Below are 27004 nucleotides of genomic sequence, written 5' to 3'. Positions count from 1 at the left end.
GCGCGTCGGCCTTGCCGTTCTTGGAGCCAGGTCTGTAGGAGATGGTGAAATTAAAGCGTGTGAAGAATAAGGACCAACGGGCTTGTCGGGGGTTCTGGCGTTGAGCTTTTCTGAGGTATTGGAGGTTCTTGTGATCTGTGATAACCTCGAAAGGGAACTGGGATACTTCCAGCCAGTGCCGCCACTCCTCCAGTGCGAGCTTGATGGCGAGGAGTTCCCGGTTGCCCACGTCGTAGTTCTGCTCCGCCGGGGACAGTTTGCGGGAGAAATACGCACATGGACGGAGTACAGGAGGTTCGCCATGCCACTGGGAGAGGACGCCACCGACTCCCAGGGTAGCCGCATCCACCTCGACCACGAAGCGCTTGTTGGGGTCTGGATGATGGAGGATGGGAGCAGTGCAGAAAGCGGCCTTCAGGGTTTGGAGTGCTTGTTGTGCCTTAGGGGTCCAGGTGAAAGGTCTGTTGGAGGAACGGGTGAGAGAGGTCAAGGGAGCAGACAGGTTACTATAGGCGGGTATGAATCGGCGATAAAAGTTGGCGAATCCTAGAAAACGTTGTACTTCCTTTATTGAATTAGGTTTCGGCCACTCCTGCACTGCCCGGGTCTTCTGGTGATCCATCTGGAAGCCCGCAGGGGTGACGATATAGCCCAGGAAGTGAACGGAGGATTGGTGGAAGCAGCATTTCTCCAGTTTGAGGTAGAGGTGGTGGTATCTCAGGCGGGTTAGGACTTGACGTACGTGTAGGCGATGAGTTGGTAGATCAGGGGAGTAAATGAGGATGTCGTCTATATAGATGATGAGGAATCGGTTTAGCATATCTCGGAAGATCTCATTCATGAAATCCTGGAACACTGAGGGACTGTTGGCGAGGCCATACGGCATAACAAGATACTCGTAGTGTCCGGTGGGAGTGATGAACGCTGTTTTCCATTCGTCACCCCTGCGGATACGAATAAGATTGTAGGCGCTTCGGAGGTCGAGTTTTGTGAAGACGGTGGCTCCACGAAGGTTCTCCAAAGCGGCAGGAATGAGAGGAAGTGGATAGGCAAATTTGACGGTTTGGGAGTTGAGGGCTCGGTAGTCGATGCAGGGTCGGAGACCACCGTCTTTCTTTGCCACGAAGAAGAAGCTGGATGCGTCTGGTGAGGTAGATGGACGAATGAAACCTTGTTGGAGGGCCTCCTCCACGTACTCCTCCATCGCCGCCCTCTCCGGAACTGATAAGGGGTATACATGACCTTTGGGAAGTTTGGCACCTGGCAGTAGGTCGATGGCGCAATCCATGGCCGGTGTGGAGGAAGGTGAGTAGCCGCCGACTTGCTGAACACATCCTGGAAATCTTGGTACGGTTCGGGAATTGGTGTGTCGTGCTCGGGCTCCGGACTTTCCACTGAAGTGGATCCTACAGGTATGGAAGGATAATTAAAAACAGGCAGGGGTAGATTCCTCAAACAGTTTTGGAAACAGGAAACACTCCATTTCAGGATTTCACCGGTTTTCCAGAGGATGTCAGGCTGGTGTTGCTCCAACCAGGGTCTCCCGAGCACGACATCCACCACGGCATCCTCTAGGACGAGGAGTTGGAGTTCTTCCAGATGAAGCTGACCGATCTGAAGGGTGAGAGGTGGTGTGGTGCGGTGTACGCGGCCCCGGCCCAGCGGGGTTCCCTGGATGGTGCTGATGCTGTAGGTAGTGTCATTTGAGTGAGAGGGGATCTGGTATCTGCGGAGGGTCTTTGAGGAGATGAAGTTTCCGGCAGTGCCGGAGTCCACGAGGATATACACTGGAAAGAGGCTGTTGGCATGGATCAATTGACCAAATATATGTGGTAGGTTGGTAACTTGGGGAGTGAAGCGAATCGTACTCACCGCCGGGCGTGGGGGCTGGACAGGGCAGGTGTTGAGGTGGTGATTCGGTTGTCCACAGTACAAGCACAGGTTGGCAGCAAGTCGGCGGGTGCGTTCGGAGGGAGTGAGATGATAGGTGTCTGTGATCATGGGTTCGTCGGATGGACTCTGTGATGGTGACATAGGTAGCTCTGGCGGTAGACGTGATTCAATACAGGCGTTGAGATGCTGAGAAATGCGGATCGTCTTGTTAATAAAGGTTTCTAGTCCCACCGTGTCGTCATAAATCGCCATTTGTTGGTGAAGCTTCGGCTGTAATCCCCGGCGGAATGCGGCGAGCAGCGCCGGCTCGTTCCAGCCACTAGCCACCGCCAGAGTTCGGAATTGGATGGCGTCGTGAATTCCTGCGTCTGCCTGCCGGAGGTTAAGCAGTTCATCATGTACGGACAGAAGTGAAGTAATGGTTCCAAATACCTCTTTTAAATGAGTCAAGAAGCCAGTTGCCGAGTTGACGACGGGGTTTCCGGCTGAATGGAGGGCTTCCGCCCATTGCAGCGCTCGTCCTTGTAACAGCGCGATAATGAAGGTCACTTTCGCTGCTTCGGAGGCGAATTGGTGAGCCTGCGACTCCAAATATAGAGAACATTGGAGCACAAAGCCGTTACAGGTTTCCCTCTCACCGGAGTATGGTGACGGTCGAGCGATGGGACATGTAGGAGTTGCAGTGGGTCGGGAAAAAGCTGCGTGGATAGCTGCGGCGAACTCGTGCAGTGGATTCGGCGGGCTGGTAGGTTCCGCGTTAGCGTTTTCCTCCATTTCGTCTTTTCTTCCGGGCTGGGATTCTGTCACGGTTTGAGGAGAGACGAGGCAGGCAGACAGGGGAATACTTAAACTGTTTAATAAACTTAGGAGCGGCGAGACGCCGAGCAAACATTTGCTCAAAACAAAGTAAACACAACAGTAAATACTCAAGTGCGGGAAGTCCGAGTCAGAAGGGGTATTTTCGCAGGAGGATAGCAAGCGAACGTGCAGACAGAAGCGTGTGGTCGTAACTTCAATCCCAGCCGAAGAACAACTGGGCTTCCGGTGTATATATGGGAGTGAGTTGATTACTGACAGGTGTGGTGAACAGGTGGTTAGAATTCAGGAGATGATGAGCGGGTGATAGGCGTGGGAGACGGTGATCTGGCGGGTGTGTTTGTGACAGTGATATCCCATATATACATATAAAAGTCAAAAATACAATCCTTTGGAACAAATTAAATTTCCCTTTTTTTCCCTGTGCGCGCAAAATCCCCTAAAACCCCAATATATAAATTGCTTTTAAACAGATGTTTTTCCATACAGTGGCTACAAGCATTCTTCAAAATATATTTTCATGTGTTCAGCAGAGGAAAGAAACTCATAGGTTTGGAACAAACAGAGTGTGAGTAAATAATGACAACAGTTTTTGGATAAATTATCCCTTTAATTAGATTTGATAACACTTAATCAGGACTTCATTTATTTCAACAATCACAGTTAGAAAAAAGCATCACTGTTGTGGATCTTAAGACAAAACAAAGGCACTGACATGTTTTAAGATCAGTCAGTGCAAGTTTATTTCAGTTAAAACAGCTCAGAATTATATTTAGTCTAGGAATAATCTTATGCATTGTCTGGGAAACCTGGGCCAAATGTCTCAATTCAATTTTGAGTTGACACAACTTCTACAGACGAGCTATTGTTTCCAATCTGTCACTGGTCAGACGAAGAGTTGAAAGAACAAAGAACAGAATGGCCAGTGTTTGGACCTGGAAATATAAAGTTTAGAACAAATTGCAGCCATCTTCTAAATAGACAATTGTATATACTGTATAAAGAAACTGTAATCCTAACGACACAGGCCAATGGCTCCCCAAACAATGTAATTCTCTCTAAATTAAGAAAACAAAGTGACTAATTTGACTATCTACTAATTTGTCTTATTTTATCTGTTCTGAGACGCAAACAAAGCAGGTCTATTCTGTGTGAATGATTTCTGCTCTAATTAATCCCAGTCTGCTCTCCTCTCATGAGGGTCAGAGTTAATGAACCTAGTGGAGACACAATGTCAACACAACATTGCTCATACTTGAGTTAAATGATCTCCCTGAACTCAAAAATACATCATAACACTTTTAAGTGTGAGATAGAGCCCCCAGTCATTAACAAGATCAGGATCTGGAATTTAAAATGTCAACTGAGGTCAAAATGGATTTTTCTTTGTGTGTTATTATTATTATTATTTTATATATATCAGAATATAAATTATATCAGAAGCTCAAGATGAACTCCTTTGATGATTGCTGAAATACTGATAGATGAATGCAGAGATGTATGGCAAAATGAAAACCAGATGTGCATATGCGCATATATTAAATTAGTATTTGATGTGGCATCCACATTTCCAAACACAGACAAGCATTTTAATTTCATATTAGACCAAAATAATAATTCATAAAAACAAGCAAATAATCAAAACAGGATGTGTAAAATATACTTCTGTGGACTGAAAACCTCCTCGCAAGCTAAGCTGTCGGATGAGCAAGGTGATCAGACATTGAGATGTCATCCTTGCTCACATGAAATGTCTGGGGGTTGAGACTAAACTCCAAGAAAAGCGTGCTTTCTCAAGCTCAGAGAACCACTTTTCTTGCTGTTGGATTCGACAACAATGCAGGCTCGTATGACCCCTGCAGCTGCGTCCAAATTGTACCTCTTGGCCTGCTGTACTTGAGGCTCCTACAGTGGTGGCTCAGGAACAGAGGTATTTCCCTGAGGAGAAATAAATGTCACACCGAGCTGTATGTGTCTTACGGAGAACTGCAAATGTACATCCACAGAGCTGCCATGTCGAGAAAAGGTGAGCAACTGCTCGATAGTGGATGCCATCAATTTGGCTTATGAGTTCTCTGGGCTCCTTCCGAGGCTAAGATTCAGAGCCCACTCAACACAAGGTGTGACGGCCTCCAAGGCCCTGTTATCTGAGTTCTTGTTGGCCCGAGATTTGCAACACTGCTGGATGGTCTACCCCCCATACATTCATCCATTTTAATGGTCTAGACTTGGTCCGGGCTCTTCTGTTCTTCTCTCCCTAGCAGTGCAGGTACAGACACTAGGCAGGGATCAGCAAGTCTGGGGGTGTGGGTATCTCGTTCCCCAAAGCATCATCATCATGGCTTGAGTTCCTGAAGAGCAACGTCTCCAGGTTACATATGTAACCATGGTTTCTTGAAGGAACGAGACGCCATGTCTCGTAACCACACTTCCGGCATCCCTGCCAGTGCTCGCTTCATGACAGAAGCTAAAGCTGATGGCATTCTACATGCTTTTATATTTTCTGGCCAGTGATGTCACCTGCCTATGACGTCCCACAATTTCATTAGTTTGATTTTCAAACATGATTCAGAGACATTACCCTGGAAGGCGTTCCCCATGCCGCAGTCAATGCTGCATATCGTTCCTTTGAGGAACCTTGGTTACATATGAAACCTGGAGACGTTTTGTTGTTAAGCATTTTTAATGTTTTTTTGTTTATATGCATTCTTTCAGATTACTGCAGAATTCGACAGAATTATTAATATCAGTTGAAGAACAAGTTCTATGCAGAGCTGGATAAACATACCCCTCAATTGTTGGCTGTTTACAGGCAAAAGGCCTCCTGCACATGCAAGGCAGCAGAAGCATCTTTACCTCCTATGATCGTGTGGTAAATTTTATGTTAATTACATTTATAATAGGTAAAGAAAATAAAAATCAAAGGTCCAGTAAACAACGTCATAGCCATAGTTTTCGGTAAGTGTGTCATACATACCACGTCATTTCAGAATAGGTGCCCTTTAGTTATAAAATATTTACAGTATAAATGCTTTAGAACTTTGCAGGGTATTAACCCCTTATTCCCCAAACGTTACATATTGTTAGAGTAGGTACTCTGGAGGTCCTCTATAGGTACAAAATAGGTATGCTGTAAATTCTGTGTAATTGCACGGTACACTGTGGGCTGTAATCTAAAGCGTTACCGTGTTTTTTGGACACTTTGTGACCCCCTTGTGCTAATTTTGTCAAGACTTTAATAGAGTTGCTATGACATTGTTCTAGAGGGGAAGAACATCAATGCACTGTAATAATGCACAGTCTTTAATAAGATCTTCTAAATTTGCTTTTAGAATACAATTGAACATTTGTGGCCATTGTCTATATCCGTGTTACCTGCATATGTAAAGGAAAAAATATCTACTCTCTTCTGCTTCCCAATTTTTTCCCTATTTATACTGAAATATGTGGGACAGAATCAGTTACACTGAACCATTTTTTCACAAATGTTTTTCACAATCTGGTATATTTAAATGTACTAAAATATATTTGAAATTCAAGCAGTATGTTTATAATACATTTGTATTCCTAACATGCTTTAATGTACTTTATATCCCTGTTTATCCGGCATCAGTATACTGCATTATTACTGTCCAATAACGTTTTTCCCCACCCTTTGGGCCCTGATCAGGCTCTGGTGGATCCTCCTCATCTAAGAGAATCCAGGCTCTACAGTCGGATGAAGGGCTGAGGACCATTTCAGATAGATCTAATTAGGTGTTCTTCCATGTATCATCCTTCCCTATTACAGAAAGTTCCTGAGGTTTGCTTCTGGGGGCAAAGCTTACCAATATTGGATTCTTCCCGTGGAGTTAAAACTGAATGCTATTTTTTAATTTCTGAACAATAAAATTGATTGAGTTTAAAATACTATTTAAAAGTTTTCAAAAAACTTTATTCATATCCCCTTGTTGGGGAAGAGTCAGATGATCAGTACCTGACAAAGCCAGTTCCTGGGGACATCAGTCTAGAACACCTGACATGGTCCCAACGATCACAGGTACAAGACCTCTTTACCTCAAAAGTATTTTCTGAATTTCCTGGATTTACCAATTTAATTGAACATAATGTGATCTTGAAACCTGATGCTGTTGTGAAACGTCAGAGCTATAGGATACCAGAGCGTCTTCAGGAGACATTAAAAGAGGAAGTGGAATTGATGCTCCGCTTGGGAATCATTGAACCCTCAAACAGTGAATGGTGCCATCCAATAGTCCTTGTGCCGAAGATGGATGGGAGTATGCGATTTTGTATAGACTTCCGTTATTTGAATTCAGTATCAAAGTTTGATTCTTACCCTACTCCCCATATCAGTGATTTGATTGATCGCTTGGGCCAATCCAAATACTTGACGACAATGGACCTTTCTAAGGGATATTGGCAGATTCCACTGACCAGACCTCTCGGACTGCCTTCAGAACACCTCGAGGCCTCTTCCATTTTAAGGTGCTTCCATTTGGCCTTCATGGGGCGGTGGCAACCTTTCAGAGATTGATGGATCAGGTATTGTGTGATCTAACATTTGCATCTGCATACCTTGATGATATTGTTGTTTATAGCAATACCTGGGAGGAGCGTGTGCAGCATCTCAGCGAAGTCCTAGGGCGTTTGGAACGGGCAGGCCTGACCGTTAATCCCAGTAAGTGTGCAGTGGCTAAGCAGGAAACGGCCTACCTAGGATATGTTATTGGCCAGGGAGTTGTCCGACCACAAGTGGAAAAAATTCAAGCCTTGGAGAAGTGTCCTTTGCCCCAAACACGTAAGAACTTGCAATCTTTCTTAGGAATGGCTGGATTTTACCATCGCTTTATCCCAAATTTTTCTACTAGTGCTGCTCCTTTAACGGACATGGTAGGGGCACATCATCCGAATCGGCTACAGTGGACGGAGGAGAGTTTAGAAGCTTTCCGGGATATCCAAACAGCTTTGACAACTGATACTGTTCTTCATAATCCTGATTTTAGTCAACCCTTCATTGTGCAAACTGATGCTTCTGAGAGGGGCATAGGAGCAGTTTTACTGCAGGGACTATCAGAGGGTGGACGTCCAGTAGCTTTTATCAGTCGCAAACTGTTCCCAGGAGAAGTTTGTTATTCGATTGTGGAAAAGGAGTGCTTGGCAGTAAAGTGGGCCCTGGATTCCCTCAGATATTATCTGCTTGGCCGTGAGTTTATTTTGGAGACCGATCACAAAGCATTGCAGTGGCTAGACAAAATGAAGGATACTAATGGAAGGATCACAAGATGGTACCTGGCCATGCAGCCGTTTCGGTTCAAGATCAAACATGTGCCTGGTAAAGCCAACGTTACAGCTGACTACCTCTCTCGCTGTACCAGTGTCATACTTGAAGGAGGGGGAGATGTGACGGCCCGAGATGTGGCCGCACAAGATCATTAAGGTAGCCAAAGCTCACTCAGTTTCTTTTATACATTTCATATAGATTTAAGGTTATCGTTTCCATTCTTTGTTTGGTTTATTTTCTTAATCACGTTTATAGTAACAATACACAACACGCATCTGTTAAACAATTATTACTTTATTTTGGTTTGCATACCTTTTTTCATCACTTTCATTCACAATCGCGGTTCATTTGGAGTGCACACAGATGGATTGCATTGTATTTTGTTATTAATATTTGTTTTCTATTCTGAGTTTAAGTTACCGGCCTGGCTAGCCGCGGACGGGAGAGTTGCGATACTTGGGGAAATTGGAGTCCTGGCGGGAACAAGGGATTTGTTTATTGGTTCCGCCTGGATGTACCATTGGCTAAGGTGGAATGGGGGAAACAGAGAATTGAGGAATTTTTTTAATTAATTGTTTTGGGTTTTGGATTGTAGTTATCTATTTAGAGTTGTTTCTTTAATATTAATTTTGAATTGTATTGTTTGATGTTGTCATTTATTTTTGTGTTGAATGTTTAATGTAATGTAACTTTTTTGTGTCTCCCCTTTTTGTGTTGTAATGGGCCCATCTTTTCCTTTATAAGCTGTGCGTTTTGTTTATTTGGGGAGTTGTAATTGGCCAGCTTATCCCTGTGTGAGTTCTTGTTTGGATGTTTTCATTTAGTTTTTGTTGTTTTCACTTGTTTTGGTTGCAACAAGTTTGACTTATTTGATTTGGGTAAATAAAGACCCATTCTTTTTTTTGTGTAAACCTGGGTGTTCCTTTTCTTGACCTCTCGGTCCCTCACACACAACAATGTTCATCCCCTTAGCAAGTTAAGTGATGTTTCCAAAGTCAAAAACACTTCATAATGTTCTCATAAAATGAGAGAGAGAGAGAGAGAGAGAGAGAGAGAGAGAAACATTGTTTATCATCACTGGTTTAGTGATGGGTCAGTGATGGTCTGGGAATCTATGGAGAAACAAACCTGTACAGGCAATGGCACCCTGACTGCCAGTAGGTATCAGGATAAAATCCTCAGACCCTACACTGGTGCCGTGGGTCCTGGGTTCCTCCTGGTGCATGACAATGCCCGGCCCTATGTATGCATCCCACCCTCGCCTGACATAAATCCAATAGAATACCTCTGGAACATTGTGTTTCGGTCTATCTGATGCTGCCAGTTTACACCTCAGACTGTCCAGGAGGTATGTGATTCCCTTGTCCAGATCTGTGAGGAAATACCCCAGAACAACCATAGTCTCATTAGCCATTAGGAGCCATGCAAACTTCTAAGTACCCTTTTGCTGCGAGTTGCCACAATGAAATTTCAGCAAAATGGACTAACCTGCTGCATCATTTTTTCACTTTGATTTTCTGGGTGCTATTGAATACAGCTCGGTGTAGGCTGTGTATTATGTAAAAGTGTTTCTTTAACTTTTTTTGAGCAGTGTGTTGAGCGCATGTGTTGGTGTGTTATATGTAAGAGAGACTGTATACAATTGCAACATAGAATAGTAATGATTAGAAATCCTATATATTATATAAATATACATTTAGGAGCAAGGACAACACCACAACAAAATATGTAAATGTATAAGCAAAAAGTGGATCATATGCAAAACAAAAAGTCCACATCCAGGCACTCACATAGCATGTAAAATTAGACACCAACTGTGTAAGATCTAGTGGACCTAGAGAAGACACAAAGTGTTCATGGTACCAGACTTTAAATACATTATTATTATTATTATTATTACCCAGCTAATAACCAGCTTAGATCTTATTAGAACATGCTTCTCTTTTTTAGCATCAAGCAGCTTTGATTTTAGATTTACAGTTTAACAGTTATAATAATAAAAGTGTGTGTGTGTGTGCGTGTGTGCGTGTGTGTGTGTGTGTGTGTGTGTGTCTTTCTTTATAGATAATTGCAGAGCAAATGTAGATTTGGAGATTTTATTGAAAAACTAAAATATGAAAACAAAATAATATTGTCACAGAAGCATCATAAAAAAGCCTCCAAGATAACAATATAAATACTCTCAGCAAATCACTTAAATCACAGTTATGTTGTACATTAATGTGAAGTTTTTAGAGGATGAACAGACAGTCTCTGGGTTAAAACTGAATGAATCCTGTTTCGAATCTCTTTAGTTTTCAGTGAGTAGAGGATGGGATTCACAAAGGGTGTGATGAGGGACGACAAAGATAAGCTCACCAGACCTACGCTTGGGTTCCAAATAATTCCAAAAAATGTAAAACAAAAGATGATTACAATAGGAATAAAGAAAAGGGCCACTATTATGAGGTGCTCTATGCAAGTGGCCAGTGCCTTAAAACGGCTCTGATTATTTTTCATTCTGAACACGACAGCCAGAATACACATGTAGGTCAAAAAAATTAAAATCAATGGTACAGTAACAAAGAGTACAGTTAAAGCAGTGGCGAAATTCCACTGTGATGTCATATCTCCACAAGCGAGTATTAAAACAGGAGCGTAATCGCAAAAATAGCTGTGGACCTCAAGAGAGTCACAAAAAGACAGGGTTGGGATGGATATAACAGCATAGAGAACTAAAACAATACAAAATAACCAAAATGCACTGATTATAGAAGTCATTCTGGTGTTTGTGTTAATAGATTCTTGTCTTAAAGGGAAACAGATCGCAATGAACCTGTCATAAGCGAGAATGCATAAAGAAAATGGTTCGAGGGATAAAAAAGTATAGTAGGTGTACATTTGCACAATGCACAGTTTGAACGGCACAAAATTGTCTCGAACAATGTAAGTCTTGATCATGCTTGGTACAATGGAGGTGCAGATAACAAGATCAACCACAGCCAGATTAGCAACAGCCATGAACTTTGGGACATGCAGACGCTGGTCATAGAAAATGATGGTGATCAGAAAGACATTGCACATGACTGTGATCACATAAAGCACAGTGAGGAAGATAACATAGATATCACTGTAAGGCATTGAACTCAAGCCAACAATATAAAATCCTGCAGGCGTAATGATGGAAATGTTGCCGTTTTGCATGGCTGTCCTTTTTTTACGACCCAGCTTCCTTGCAGCTTGCTTTGGTGTAAGTGGACGAGAAACCAAATACCTGCGAGAAACAGTCACAAAAAGCCTGAGCTTTACAAATTACCTTTACTATCTGTGTTATTTGAGGTCATCAGCCCCTATGACATTCAGCTAGAAATATACCAGTGAAAATCTACATCTTCATATGTTACAGTGATTATATAAATAATCATTAACACATGCATATGGATAACAAACCACAGTTTTTGTCTCTGCTTCACAGTTCTGGATCACTGTGAGTCCTGACTGTGAACTTAAGAACATTTTAGCCAATATATTGGCAAATTTTTCCTCCAGAGGTGTCATTAAACTGGAAAGAACCTCTTGTATCTAAAAAGTCTTTAGAGAAAAGACATTCATTAGCACTTTTTACTTAATGTGAGATTAATGAAGGTGTAACTAGTTGCTTTAAACGGCACTAATTAGTAATTCGTTTATTTTTGTTACAACAATAAAAAACTCCCAAAGGGGGGTGAAAAGGTTGCCTTATGCCAAAAAATCTAATCATATCAAAAACAACAGGTGAACTCTAAAAGAGAAGAACGAGAGCTTTTTAAAGAGAAGTGTTAAATTTTAGAAACAACCCCTTTTATTTTATGCCATTGCATATACAGGTAATATATAAAAAATCTAAAAGCGGAAAAAAAATGTTTTTGAAAGTAAAAAAGGTTTAATATATTCTAGATTCATAACATGAAAAAGGTAAAACATTTTAAAAGTTTTTTTGTTTTAGAGCTTACAGCTCATGAAATTCAAACATTTTAAAATATTTGAATATTTCCTAAGATCAAAACAAGGATTTGCAAAACAGAAAAGTTCAAGTTCCTTAAAGTATATTCATTAGTGATATCCCATATATACATATAAAAGTCAAAAATACAATCCTTTGGAACAAATTAAATTTCCCTTTTTTTCCCTGTGCACGCAAAATCCCCTAAAACCCCAATATATAAATTGCTTTTAAACAGATGTTTTTCCATACAGTGGCTACAAGCATTCTTCAAAATATATTTTCATGTGTTCAGCAGAGGAAAGAAACTCATAGGTTTGGAACAAACAGAGTGTGAGTAAATAATGACAACAGTTTTTGGATAAATTATCCCTTTAATTAGATTTGATAACACTTAATCAGGACTTCATTTATTTCAACAATCACAGTTAGAAAAAAGCATCACTGTTGTGGATCTTAAGACAAAACAAAGGCACTGACATGTTTTAAGATCAGTCAGTGCAAGTTTATTTCAGTTAAAACAGCTCAGAATTATATTTAGTCTAGGAATAATCTTATGCATTGTCTGGGAAACCTGGGCCAAATGTCTCAATTCAATTTTGAGTTGACACAACTTCTACAGACGAGCTATTGTTTCCAATCTGTCACTGGTCAGACAAAGAGTTAACAGAATGGCCAGTGTTTGGACTTGGAAATATAAAGTTAGAGATAGAGCCCCCAGTCATTAACAAGATCAGGATCTGGAATTTAAAATGTCAACTGAGGTCAAAATGGATTTTTCTTTGTGTGTTATTATTATTCTTTGTGTGTTATTATTATGAACTCCTATGATGATTGCTGAAATACTGATAGATGAATGCAGAGATGTATGGCAAAATGAAAACCAGATGTGCATATGCGCATATATTAAATTAGTATTTGATGTGGCATCCACATCCACATTTCCAAAGACAGACAAGCATTTTAATTTCATATTAGACCAAAATAATAATTCATAAAAACAAGCAAATAATCAAAACAGGATGTGTAAAATATACTTCTGTGGACTGAAAACCTAAGCTAAGCTGTCGGATGAGCAAGGTGATCAGACATTGAGATGTCATCCTTGCTCACATGAAATGTCTGGGGGTTGAGACTGAACTCCAAGAAAAGCGTGCTTTCTCAAGCTCAGAGAACCACTTTTCTTGCTGTTGGATTCGACAACAATGCAGGCTCGTATGACCCCTGCAGCTGCGTCCAAATTGTACCTCTTGGCCTGCTGTACTTGAGGCTCCTACAGTGGTGGCTCAGGAACAGAGGTATTTCCCTGAGGAGAAATACATGTCACACCGAGCTGTATGTGCCTTACGGAGCACTGCAAATGTACATCCACAGAGCTGCCATGTCGAGAAAAGGTGAGCAACTGCTCGATAGTGGATGCCATCAATTTGGCTTATGAGTTCTCTGGGCTCCTTCCGAGGCTAAGATTCAGAGCCCACTCAACACAAGGTGTGACGGCCTCCAAGGCCCTGTTATCTGAGTTCTTGTTGGCCCGAGATTTGCAACACTGCTGGATGGTCTACCCCCCATACATTCATCCATTTTAATGGTCTAGACTTGTGAGCCACTCCGGGCTCTTCTGTTCTTCTCTCCCTAGCAGTGCAGGTACAGACACTAGGCAGGGATCAGCAAGTCTGGGGGTGTGGGTATCTCGTTCCCCAAAGCAACATCATCATGGCTTGAGTTCCTGAAGAGCAACGTCTCCAGGTTACATATGTAACCATGGTTTCTTGAAGGAACGAGACGCCATGTCTCGTAACCACACTTCCGGCATCCCTGCCAGTGCTCGCTTCATGACAGAAGCTGAAGCTGATGGCATTCTACATGCTTTTATATTTTCTGGCCAGTGATGTCACCTGCCTATGACGTCCCACAATTTCATTAGTTTGATTTTCAAACATGATTCAGAGACATTACCCTGGAAGGCGTTCCCCATGCCGCAATCAACGCTGCATCTCGTTCCTTTGAGGAACCTTGGTTACATATGTAACCTGGAGACGTTTTGTTGTTAAATTTTTAATTTTTAATGTTTTTTTGTTTATATGCATTCTTTCAGATTACTGCAGAATTCGACAGAATTATTAATATCAGTTGAAGAACAAGTTCTATGCAGAGCTGGATAAACATACCCCTCAATTGTTGGCTGTTTACAGGCAAAAGGCCTCCTGCACATGCAAGGCAGCAGAAGCATCTTTACCTCCTATGATCTTGTGGTAAATTTTATGTTAATTACATTTATAGTATAAGTTAATTGTTTAATATGCATAGGTTTACTTCTGTTACACTATCTGTGAATTTTTTAAACCTGGTTTAAATCCATTTTTATAGCTTTGAGGCCCCCTTGTGTACTTGCATGAAGATGACTATCTGCTTATGCTCATGATGTTCTTTCAAGCTTTTCAGAATGATTCAGCCATAGATCTTGATCTTATGGTGAATGGTGACTTGACTTCCACTGTTCTGGGATTGCTGTTGTCCATTTTTGTGACATTGTTCTAATGGACATATGTAGTTTGGCTGATACTTTTCTTTTAATGTTTGATTGGACAATATGTTTTATATATCAACTATCCAAAAGAGCCGACCCATGCCTTCAACTTAATCCAAAACGTCCGAATGGGCTTGAAATATTCAAAGCAACATTCCCAGAGTCTAAAAATGTATATTCTCATTAATTTCACAGGCTCAGTACAATGTATTTTCTTTTTAGTTGTGACTGTTACAGAATTTAATCACTGAGCATAAGATTTGAAAAATTCCAGTAAAGAACAGATTTTTATTTTATGTAATAAATTAAAGTGTGCTAGTTTATTAACTTAAGTTTCCTTAAATTAGTTTGTTATCTTAACTCGTCGTTATAAACCAGCTGTCCTGCTGCATCATTTGTAGAGGTTTGAATGTGCTTGGTGGAAGTCCAGCCAGAAGAGCAATGAAGTAGTCCAGTCTAAAAATCTTGGGCAAGACGTTGTGCAGCATGCTCCATCAGTCTGATGTTGTGCAACACAAACCTACAAGATCAAGTAGTCTGATATATTGTCTTCAACCATTCTTCAATGTATGTATCCACATGCATACATTTCATTGTAATTTCTTACTTCAGAGATGTTGGGCAATAAAAACGTGTAGTGATGTTTTTAACATGGTGTCCTTTATAATTAATTGGTGCAAATGAAAGAATTCTATTTTTAAATAAGTGTGCTAGTTTACAAAGCTACTACAAAGCCAATGTTATAAACACAAAATTATATTCAACGAAGCATCACAGAAAGCCTTCAAGACAACATTATAAATACTCTTAGCACATTACACTTGAATCACAGTAATGTTGTACATTAATGTGAAGTTTTTAGAGGATGAACAGACAGTCTCTGGGTTAATATTGAATGAATCCTGTTTCGAATCTCTTTAGTCTTCAGTGAGTAGAGGATGGGATTCACAAAGGGTGTGATGAGGGACGACAACGACAAGCTCACTAGACCCATATTTAGGCTCAATAAAGCTTCAAATAATATAAGAGAGAAGATGGTTACAATAGGAATGAAGAATATGGCCACCAATATGAGGTGCTCTACACACGTGCTTAGCGCCTTAAAACGGCTCTTAGTATTTTTCATTCGGAAAACAGCAATCAATATACCCACGTAGGTAAAGAAAATAAAAATCAAAGGTCCAGTAAACAACATCATAGCCATAGTAGTGCCAAAATTCCACTGTGATGTCATATCATTACAAGCGAGTATTAAAACAGGAGCATAATCGCAAAAATAGCTGTGGACCTCAAGAGAGCCACAAAAGGACAGGGTTGGGATGGATGTAGAGCCATAGAGAACTATAGTAATAAAAAACAGCCAAATGACACCAATTATAAAAGCCATTCTGTTGTTTGTGTTAATAGATTCTTGTCTTAAAGGGAAACAGATTGCAACAAACCTGTCATAAGCGAGAATACATAAGGAAAATGGTTCAAGGGATATAAAAACATAATAAATGTACATTTGCACAATGCACAGTTTGAACGGCACAAAATTGTCTCGAACAATGTAAGTCTTGATCATGCTTGGCACAAGAGAAGTGCTTAGAACAAGATCAACCACAGCCAGATTAGCAACAGCCATGAACTTTGGGACATGCAGACGATGGTCATAGAAAATGATGGTGATCAGAAAGACATTGCACATGACTGTGATCACATAAAGCACAGTGAGGAAGATAACATAGATATTAACGTAAGGCATTGTACTCAAACCAACAATATAAAATCCTGCAGGCGTAATGATGGCATTGCTGGAGTTTTGTATGACCATTCTTTTTTTTACGACCCAGCTTTCTCGCAGAGAGCTTTGTTTTTAGTGGATGAGAAGCAAGATACCTGAGAGAAACAGTCACAAACAGTGATATAACAATCACTGTCATAACATGTGAGTGCATAAACCTGACATTGACTTTCAAACAGTGAAAATATACATTCAGCATATAACAATGGTTGTACACATGATAATACATACATGAACAGTGTTGTAGAAAGCAAACCACAGTTTTTGTCTCTGCTTCACAGTTGAGGATCACTGTGAATCCTAATGTGAACTTTTTGGGGCAATATATTGGCCAGTTTTCCCTCCAGAGGTGTCATTAAACAGGAAAAAAACATCAAATATCTCGAGAGAAAACATATACACTAGTGCTTTTTATGTCGTTAATGTAATATTATTTGTGGTACAAATAATTGCTTAAAGTGTCACTCATTAGTCTGTTTTTTTGTGATTAGTTTGTTTATTTTAGCAGTCTGTAACAACAATAGAACCCCTAGAGGCATCATGCAAAGATGGCATTAAGAACTGAGATGGCACCTAAAGTGTGTACTCAAAATAAAATAACTAGCATTATCTACATCTATATCTATGTGCAAGAGCATGTTGACGTATCATGTGCCGGATGTTGTGATTGAGCAGTGGAGAGTCTGAAAATGTGGTGTATAAGAGGTAACAAATGATATTAACAAATAATAAATATATTTCCACAGACCAGAGTATGTGAGCGTAGCGGAGTGGGAGTTACGGAGTGGGAGTTGTTTCGGTTTACCTTCATGTACATACGGCTGTTTGTTTTCGGTAAGTGTGTCATACATACCACGTCATTTCAGAATAGGTGCCCTTTAGTTATAAAATATTTACAGTATAAATGCTTTAGAACTTTGCAGGGTATTAACCCCTTATTCCCCAAACGTTACATATTGTTAGAGTAGGTACTCTGGAGGTCCTCTATAGGTACAAAATAGGTATGCTGTAAATTCTGTGTAATTGCACGGTACACTGTGGGCTGTAATCTAAAGCGTTACCGTGTTTTTTGGACACTTTGTGACCCCCTTGTGCTAATTTTGTCAAGACTTTAATAGAGTTGCTATGACATTGTTCTAGAGGGGAAGAACATCAATGCACTGTAATAATGCACAGTCTTTAATAAGATCTTCTAAATTTGCTTTTAGAATACAATTGAACATTTGTGGCCATTGTCTATATCCGTGTTACCTGCATATGTAAAGGAAAAAAATATCTACTCTCTTCTGCTTCCCAATTTTTTCCCTATTTATACTGAAATATGTGGGACAGAATCAGTTACACTGAACCATTTTTTCACAAATGTTTTTCACAATCTGGTATATTTAAATGTACTAAAAATATATTTGAAATTCAAGCAGTATGTTTATAATACATTTGTATTCCTAACATGCTTTAATGTACTTTATATCCCTGTTTATCCGGCATCAGTATACTGCGTTATTACTGTCCAATAACGTTTTTCCCCACCCTTTGGGCCCTGATCAGGCTCTGGTGGATCCTCCTCATCTAAGAGAATCCAGGCTCTACAGTCAGATGAAGGGCTGAGGACCATTTCAGATAGATCTAATTAGGTGTTCTTCCATGTATCATCCTTCCCTATTACAGAAAGTTCCTGAGGTTTGCTTCTGGGGGCAAAGCTTACCAATATTGGATTCTTCCCGTGGAGTTAAAACTGAATGCTATTTTTTAATTTCTGAACAATAAAATTGATTGAGTTTAAAATACAATTTAAAAGTTTTCAAAAAACTTTATTCATATTAATAATTTTGAGTTAATCAGTATTAGTTTCTTCTGTATTTAAGTGTAATAAACTTAAGGAAATAAATAGGTTTAGAAACGTAAAGGTTCTAAGGCAATAAGTTTCCTCAAGTTGTTTTAGCAATCTAAACTTATCGGGTTTTACAGTGTGGGCTTGTTAAAGACCAGTTGTCCTGCTGCATTAGGAATCATTTGTAGAGGTTTAAATATGCTTAATGGAAGTCCAGCCAGAAGAGCAGAGCAGTAGACAAGCCTATTTATTTATTTAAACAAAAGAGAGGGACTTAGCAAAAAGACACAGGTGAACAGAATGAACTAATAAGGGCAATAATATTTAACACATCAAAAGGAGGATTTTTATGAGCTATACGTGTTGTGGTAAAAGTAAATTATGATATATTTTAGAATTTTAAATTTCCTTTTAGTGGTCGATGGTTAAAAATAAAATAATGTCACCTCACTGCCATCCTAGTTTTTGAAAATGCTTATTATTGAATCCTTATTATTGCTTATTAAGTGAAAAGATGCTCCATAACTTGTAGAAACTGGCATGGGGCATAGGAAAAATGGGATTTAGTATTTTTATATTTTAATGAAAGACAGCATGGATAGATACAAATACAAAAATTCTAAAGTGTAACTACTGAAACAATAGAATTGATTTTAAGGCGAGTGGTGATAAATAATGTAGAAGCAGCTCTTTTCAAGGTGTGGATCTTTTGTCAACACAGAAGAGTGTTTTTTTCTCTCAGCTGCACTGAAGTCTGATATATTGTCGTCAACCATTCTTTAATTCATATATTCACATGCACACGTGAACATTTCATTGTCATTTCTAAATTCAGAGATGTTGGACAATAAGAATGTGCTGTGTTGTTTTTAATACGTATTCTTTAAATGGGTGCAAATTAAGGAATGTTATTTTTAAATAGTTTTTTTCAAGATAACTACAAAGCAAAAGTAAAACTGGTTATTTTATTGAAAATAATCATATGAACACAAAATAATATTCACAGAAGCGTCACAGAAAGCCTTCAAGAGAATATTATAAATACTCTTAGCACATTACACTTAAATCACGATTATGTTGTACATTAATGTGAAGCTTTTAGAGGATGAACAGAGGTTAATATTGAATGAATCCTGTTTCAAATCTCTTTAGTTTTTTTTTAGTGAGTAGAGAATGGGATTCACAAAGGGTGTGATAAGGGATGACAAAGACAAGCTCACCAGTCCCACATTTAGACTCAATAAGACTTCAAATAATATAAAACAGAAGATGGTTACAATAGGAATGAAGAAAAGGGCCACCAATATGAGGTGCTCTACACACATGCTTAGCGCCTTAGTATTTTTCATTCTGAACACAGCAGTCAATATACCCACGTATGTAAAGAAAATAAAAACGTCCAGTAAACATCATTATAGCCATAGCAGTGCCAAGCGAGTTTTAAAACAGGAGCGTAATCGCAAAAATAGCTGTGGACCTCAAGAGAGCCACAAAAGGACAGGTTAGGGATGGCTGTAGAGCCATAGAAACCTATAACAATAGAAGAGAACCAAACTGCACTGATTATAAAAGCCATCCTGATGTTTGTGTTGTGAAAATGGTTGATCATGCCAGGCACAAGAGAAGTGCTTAGAACAAGATCAACCACAACCAGAACTTTGGGACATGTAGACGATGGTCATAGAAATTGATGGTGATCAGAAAGACATTGCACATGTCTGTGATCACATAAAGCACAGTGAGGAAGATGACATAAATTTTAACGTAAGGCCAGCAATGTAAAATACTGCAAGCGTAATGATGGTATTGCTAGTGTTTTGCATGACCATTCTTTTTTTTACTACTCAACATCCTTGAAGCGTGCTTTGCTTTTAGTGGATGAGAAGCAAGATACCTGAGAGAAACAGTCACAAACAGTGATATAACAATCACTGTCATAACATTTGAGTGCATAAACCTGACATTGACTTTCAAACAGTGAAAATATACATTCAGCATATAACAATGGTTGTACAAATGATAATTAATGCATACATGAACAGTATTGTAGAAAGCAAACCACAGTTTTTGTCTCTGCTTCACAGTTGAGGATCACTGTGAATCCTAATGTGAACTTGTGGCAATATATTGGCCAGTTTTCCCTCTAAAGAACATCTAATGTCTTGAGAGAATACACTAGTGATTTTTACTTAATTAATGTGATAATATTTGTGGTATAAATAATTGCTTAAATTGTTACTAATTAGTCTGCTTTCTTCTTTACTTTTTGTTTGTTTAGTGATTAGTTTATTTCTGTAGTCTGTCTTGTAACAACAATAAAACCATCAGAGTAATCACTCTTAATCAGTACGAGTAAGGTTGCTTCTGTCGTTATATGAAGTCTCAATTAGTCTTGGGGTCTGTTTTAGATTATAGACTTTAAGAAACAAGCCTAGACATCCTCTGCAGAGAAAATCTATAGAATGTCTTTGTGTAGTCCCTATTATGCAGTTCCTTTGAGGTTCTATAGGTGCATCACAATAAATAAGAATGTCATGGAAAAGTTCATTTATTTCAGTAATTCAACATAAATTATAAAACTTGTGTATTAAGCATGTTTGACATGTTCCTGGATCAACGTCTTTGTTTACCCTGGAACAACATTTTAATCCAAATTTCAATTTTGACCATTAAAATGTTGTTCCAGGGTCAGCAAAATATGTTGTCCCAGCAACACAGAACATATCAGGATGTGCATGGACCAGCACCAGCAGATGACATTGCACCCCAAATCATCACAGACTGTGGAAACTTAACACTGGACTTTAAGCAACTTGATCTATGAGCTTCTCCAACCTTTCTCCAGACTCTAGGTTTCCTTGGTTTCAAAATGAAATACAGAATACCCTCTCATCTGAAAGGAGGACTTTTCACCATTGAGCAACAGTCCAGTTCTTCTTCTCCTTAGCCCAGGTAAGACACATCTCTCTGTTGGTTGTGCATCTTTTTCTTCCACACTTTTTCCTTCCACTCAACCTTCTGTTAACATGCTTGGATACAGCACTCTGTGAACGGCCAGCTTCTTTGGCAATGAATGTTTGTGGCTTACCCTCCTTGTGAAGGGTGTCAATGATTGTCTTCTGGACAACTGTCAGTTCAGCAGTCTTTCCCATGATTGTGTAGCCCAGTGAACCAAGCTGATAGACCATTTCTAATAACCATATTCTAATTTGCTGAGATTTGGTGGGTTTTTGTTCAATATGAGCCAAAATGATCACAATTAAAAGAACCAAAGACTCAAACTTCTTCAGTCTGTGTGCACTGAATTTATTTAATACACAAGTTTCACAATTTGAGTTGAATTACTTAAATTAACTTCTCCATAACATTATAATTTATTGATGCATCTGTATAAAAGAGGTTGTATAGCAAGATGCCAAATATATTTCTTATTTCTGAGGGTGTGTATCTTTTCATGCAGGCCACTGACTCTCACACAGGTACTGTATATAGGATAACTCGATATATAAATGGCTGGTTTAACATTAATTAAAATTGATTACATCATATTGTGATCAATAGAAATCTTCTACAGAAGCTGTGTATTTCTGTGTAAAAGCAAAAACTCTTTATTTGGCCTTCTGAAAGTAGATGCGGTTACATATGCGGTTACAGAACAGCAAAACTGTTCAAATTTGAGCAGCGAATTTTCATAGACAACAGTTTTGTCAACATAGGAGAGTACAAGGTTGGTTGCGCAAAAAAGCTATTTATAAAAAGCTATTAACTGTCTTTACATTTATTTTGAAAGCTGAAGCTAGTGATTATGGTAAAATGTTATGATTAAAAATGCAACTTCAAAAAGTAAAATTACAGGACAATACATTGAAAATATAGTTATGTTTAAATTGTCAAGCTCATGATACCAGAATGGATTCTAAATGGCTGTCAATGTTTGTATCGTTCATCATCTGTTAGGTTAGTTGCATTTTTATAAATTTAGAATTTATCTTCAAAGTTGTGAACTGTATCTTTAAGTAAAAAATTTTAAGTCATCCAATACCACTCTAAAGCACTATTTGAGGCAACTTACAAATGGGAATACAAAAAGCAATTCATCTTATAGAGGTTCAAGATGAAGAGGAAAGAAAACGAATAATAAAAAGAAGAGTGTATTTTTATCTCAGCTGATTTGAGGTCCAATATATTGTTTGTCTCCAGCCTTTAATTATTTATGAACATGTATTCATTAAATTTTCATTGTAATTTCTTAATTCTGAGATGTTGGACAATATAAACATGCTGTGTTGTTTTTAATATGTGTTCTTTGTGATTAAATGGTTCAAATTAAAGAATGCTATTTTTTAATAACTGAAGCATTCCAGTTTTTTAAAGATAACCACAAAGCAAGTGAAAAACAATCACATGAACACAAAATAATATGATAAATAATTATCACAGAAAGCCAAGGCAACATTATATATACTCTCAGCACATGACATAGAAATTAACGTAAGGCATTGAACTCAAGCCAGCAATGTAAAATCCTTCCGGCATAATGATGACATTGCTAGTGTTTTGTATGATAATTCGCCGATGCGGCAAACTTACATGATAAACGTACGCCAATAAATGATAATATCATCTCACAGTCTGGCAATATGAAGATATGAAAAAAAACCATATAGCCCAACCCTAGTTTTTCCCCTTGTTTATCTGTAAACTAAATAAAATGCATTTCAACAATTTATTCCTTGTATGTACTGTATATGCAGATTATATCAAACATTATAATGCAATAATATATTTTGCATTTTCACAACTAGTTGGAAAAAAAATTGTACTACTGTCTGTTCAAAATAAATTAAAAGAAACAGAGCATGGCATTTGTTGTTTTTTCCCTTCGTACAGAACCGTGACCACCATACCGAGGTACATACCAAACGGCGACATCAGTGTATCTTGCCACCCCTAGTATAAACCCTTACAGAAATAAAGGTTACTTTACATGACCCGGTTGTGTGCATACTATTCTGGTGACAATATTTGCATCACATTAGCCCTTGTGCACGCAACCCCCCCCAAAAATCCAAATATACTTGCTTAAAACAGATGTTTTTCCATACTATGAAAGTCAATGGCTACCATGAACTGGCTACCAACATTCTTCAAAATGTCTTTTCCAGTCTGTCACTGGTCAGACAAAGAGTTAACAGAATGACCATAGTTTGGACCTGGAAACATAAAAGTTAAAACAAAATTAAGTCATCTCCTTGTAAACAGACTACTGTATACATACTGTATAAAGAAACTGTAATCCTAAGGGAAAACAGGCTCAAAACAAGCTAATGACTCCCCAAACAATCTAATTCTCTCTTAATTAAGGCAACGCTGACAAAGTGACTAATTTGTCTGTCTTGTTTAAGCTGTTCTGAGACACTAGCAAATCAGGTCTACTCTGTGTGAATGATTTCTGCTCTAATTAACCCCAGACTCTCCTCTCATGAGGGTCAGAGTTAATGAACGTACTGGAGACACAATGTAAACACAACATTGTTCATCCTCAGAGCGAGTTAAATGATCTCCCCGAACTCAGAACTTAAATGTGAGAGAGAGCCCCCCGGTCATTAACAAGCTGAGGATCTGTTTTTTAAAAAGTCAACTGAGGTTAACATGGATTTATTTATTTGTTTGTCAGTTCATTATCAATGATCATTTTCAGCAGCTCAAGATGAGCTCCTATGATGGTTACTGAAATATTGAGATGTGAATATTAATAAGATTTGGCATCAAACGTATCAAGTGCATCATTTTCTCAAGCTTGGTTTTGCTTTGAAGCTCCATTTGCACAGAAAACAGCCTTCAGTACTTGTCGATACCTTCCAATATCTTGTTGGGAAGATAGTATTTCCTTATGATTGCAGATGAAATTAGTGGTATCCACATTTCCAAAGTATGAAAAATTAGCTCTTTCATTTCATAATAGACCGATTAAAGTAATAATTTACAATGACAAACAAACAAGCGAAATAAGACATAAGTATAAATAAATACAATAAAAATACCCAAGAGCAGGCAAGCAGTGGTGTTCGTGTAAGGCTTAATGTGCTCAGGTGAAAAAAGACGTAATATCGAAAGCATTAACACAATATTTTTGAAATTCAAGTAGTGTGTTAAAAATACATTTCTTATTTGAAGTGCTTTAAAAATATGTGCATGAATACCAGGGATGATAAACAATTTTACAAACTGTCTAAACTGAACTATACATGTCATGCTATACAATTAATTTAGTTGCGTTAACATAAAAATTTTAGGCAATGGGGTAACGAGTTATTTCAAGTTATAACAACTTTTTTTTTACAGTTAATGAATGTAACAGAAAATAGTAGGAGTGTAACAGTAAATTAAACATTCAGAGAACAAATTTTAGTAATGAATTAGCAATCGCTAGGCCTACAAAGAGTCCAAACCCCCCCAAAAAACATTTTTTTGTCTTCACACTGTTGTGAAACTACATTTAGTAGGCCTAGTTCAATAAACGTACTTTTGCAGTTTCAGGAGTTTAGGTTTCATAACTTGTCTAGCCATGCCATTTCATTATCACAGACAGGTAAAGGCATGATGCAAGTAAAAAGTTAAGTGTAATTACAATTGTCACCCACTAGACTTCAGTGTTGTTAAAGAACTGCAGCCAGCTGAAGCCATTCTTTTTCTAAAACTATTTATCTCATTAAAGAGATATCAGGTGTGCAAGTGAAGACCTCAGATTTACATGAAATTTAAATTTACACGAATCCTGAAATGCTTTATTTTTTTTGTACTATGATAATCACATTTAGAGAGATCAAGTCGTTTCTGTAATTTGAGTCATTTAAAATAAATGAATATGAGATGCCTAAAGGCACTGTTTCAACTGAAAATCATAATGCGCATTAACAAACAATTCTGCTAGAGTAAAACACATCAACATAGACATCTGTCTTAATTTGAAGAGTAATATTTAATAAGCCTTTTTAGCAATTTTTAATAGTGCTTAAGGAAACTTAATTTGCTTTGATAACAAAATCAGTACTTCATCCATTTAATCAAATCAAGAATTTTAGTTGTTTATTTAAGCAAGCCAAACTCATTAACCACCATTAACCATCAAGGCTGGGTGGACGGCCGAACTCGTGAAATAGTTTTCTTAATGTATTTTAGTTTCCAGTCTGACACTCCTCAGAGTAACAGACCCTGATTTTCACTCATCAACAGTTTTGTGGAAATCACTGACACAAGTCCCAAATCAGAGACGAACTGGTGCTCATTCATGTGAGTGAACAGTGTTTATTATCAGAGTTAGACATACTAAATATCTGTGACTCAGCGTCATGCAGTGTGAAATGTGTTTTGACTGGAAATTTACATAAAGTTCTGGGGGAGGAGTCATAGACTAGACATAGAAAGAATAACTTGAAGAGACTGCGAAATGACCCCAATGAAGTACTTTCAACACAAGTTTTAAAACAGCTTGCACGATTGAGATGTTAAATGGACATAATCCTAAAACTACATTTCTTTTAAATTGAATGAATTTAAATTTCCCTTTAGGTTCATGATGCTTTGTGAACAAATAGTGCTGCTATAGTAAATCAAATCACCATAGACATCTCTTAATTCGGAGAGTAAAATAAAAGCCATTTTTACAGTCTTTTATGATTGTTACCTTTATAACACATATTTGAAATGCTTAAGGAAGTGTATGATTAGCTTTGATAGCACATAATCAGGACTTGATTCGTTTTAACTAAAGCTTCTGCTGTATAAGACGTTTGGGCTGCCCAGACTGAGGCTATATTAGACTGATCAAATGTCTTAATTTGAGTGATGCAGATCAGCTAGTGGTTTCAATCTGCCACCTATTTGAATATACAATTAAAGGAATGAATTTAGATTTGAAATCTGGATTTGGATAGACACCTAATGCCGTGAAGAAATCCAAATTGATAAAAACACATACTCATAAGCAACTTAATGGGTCCCAGATAACCTAATTCTCTCCAATCAAGACAACATTAACAAAAGTGACTAATGTGTCTGTCTCTACAAGACAATTCTGAGACAGAAACAGTCAGGTCTAGTCTGTGTGGATGATTTTTGCTCTAATTAGCCCCAGGCTGCTCTCATCTCATTCCATGAGGGTCAGAGTTAATGACCTCAGAGGAGACTCAATGTAAACACAACAATGTTTGTCCTCAGAGTGAGTTAACCAATTACTCTAAACACAAAAAGAGAGAGATAGAGGTCCTACTCATTAACAATAAAATGTGTTTGGTTTCTAGAGTCTGGAATTTAAGAGGTCAGCTGAGGTTAACAATGATCATTTTCATCGGATAGAGATAAGCTTTTCTCCTATGTTTATTTAAAACATTGAGAGTTATAATAATGAGGTAAAAATCAGATGTGAATATTAATGAGATGTTGCATCTGCCACTCTGATTTTGCTTTAATAGAAGCTCCAGTTACACAGCAGCTGACCTCTGCTGGCAATAACGTGTCTGTATCCTCACAATCCCAAATGTACCAATAAGTTAGTAATTACTTAATATAGATCATGCTAATAATATAACTTGTTTTTTTGGAGAAGTACCAGATTGTTTTTAACCATTTAAATCGCTGCTGTAAATAAAAAACACGTATTATTACAAAATCCAATTCATACATTTATTAAAGAGAGAGATTTCTAATAAGGATGCTAGGATGTATATCACATTATATCAAGACCTTCTGAATGCTAACTTCTGAGAAACTTCTGAAATCTTTTGAAAGTGGGTCTAGTTGCTTGGCTGGCACTATGCTAATGTGTTCCTGGTGTGTAAAAGATAATATAGAATTGTAATGGCTGGTTGTCCCAGCACTATAGAGAGTGAGTTGGCACAAGACCAGAG

At 38.4% G+C, this 27004-nt stretch overlaps 2 protein-coding genes across 2 annotated transcripts; both read right to left on the bottom strand.

The window, feature by feature from the left end:
* Positions 1-10207: 10207 nt before the first annotated feature.
* On the bottom strand, positions 10208-11173 carry LOC122352407 (olfactory receptor 10A2-like). Its single transcript, XM_043249824.1, has one exon. The coding sequence runs from the start codon at positions 11171-11173 to the stop codon at positions 10208-10210; it is 966 nt and encodes a 321-aa protein (XP_043105759.1).
* Positions 11174-15322: 4149 nt separating this feature from the next.
* Positions 15323-21058, bottom strand: LOC122352427 (olfactory receptor 24-like). Its single transcript, XM_043249842.1, has 3 exons — positions 21009-21058; positions 20868-20952; positions 15323-16279 (listed from the first exon to the last, which is right to left on the bottom strand). Exons 1-3 carry the CDS (start codon positions 21056-21058, stop codon positions 15323-15325), a joined length of 1092 nt encoding a protein of 363 aa, XP_043105777.1.
* Positions 21059-27004: the final 5946 nt, after the last annotated feature.

This window comes from Puntigrus tetrazona, chromosome 10, assembly GCF_018831695.1.
Source record: "Puntigrus tetrazona isolate hp1 chromosome 10, ASM1883169v1, whole genome shotgun sequence".
NCBI lineage: Eukaryota > Metazoa > Chordata > Actinopteri > Cypriniformes > Cyprinidae > Puntigrus > Puntigrus tetrazona.
The sequence above is the reverse complement of the archived record's forward strand: the minus strand, read 5'-3'. Positions and strand labels throughout refer to the sequence as shown.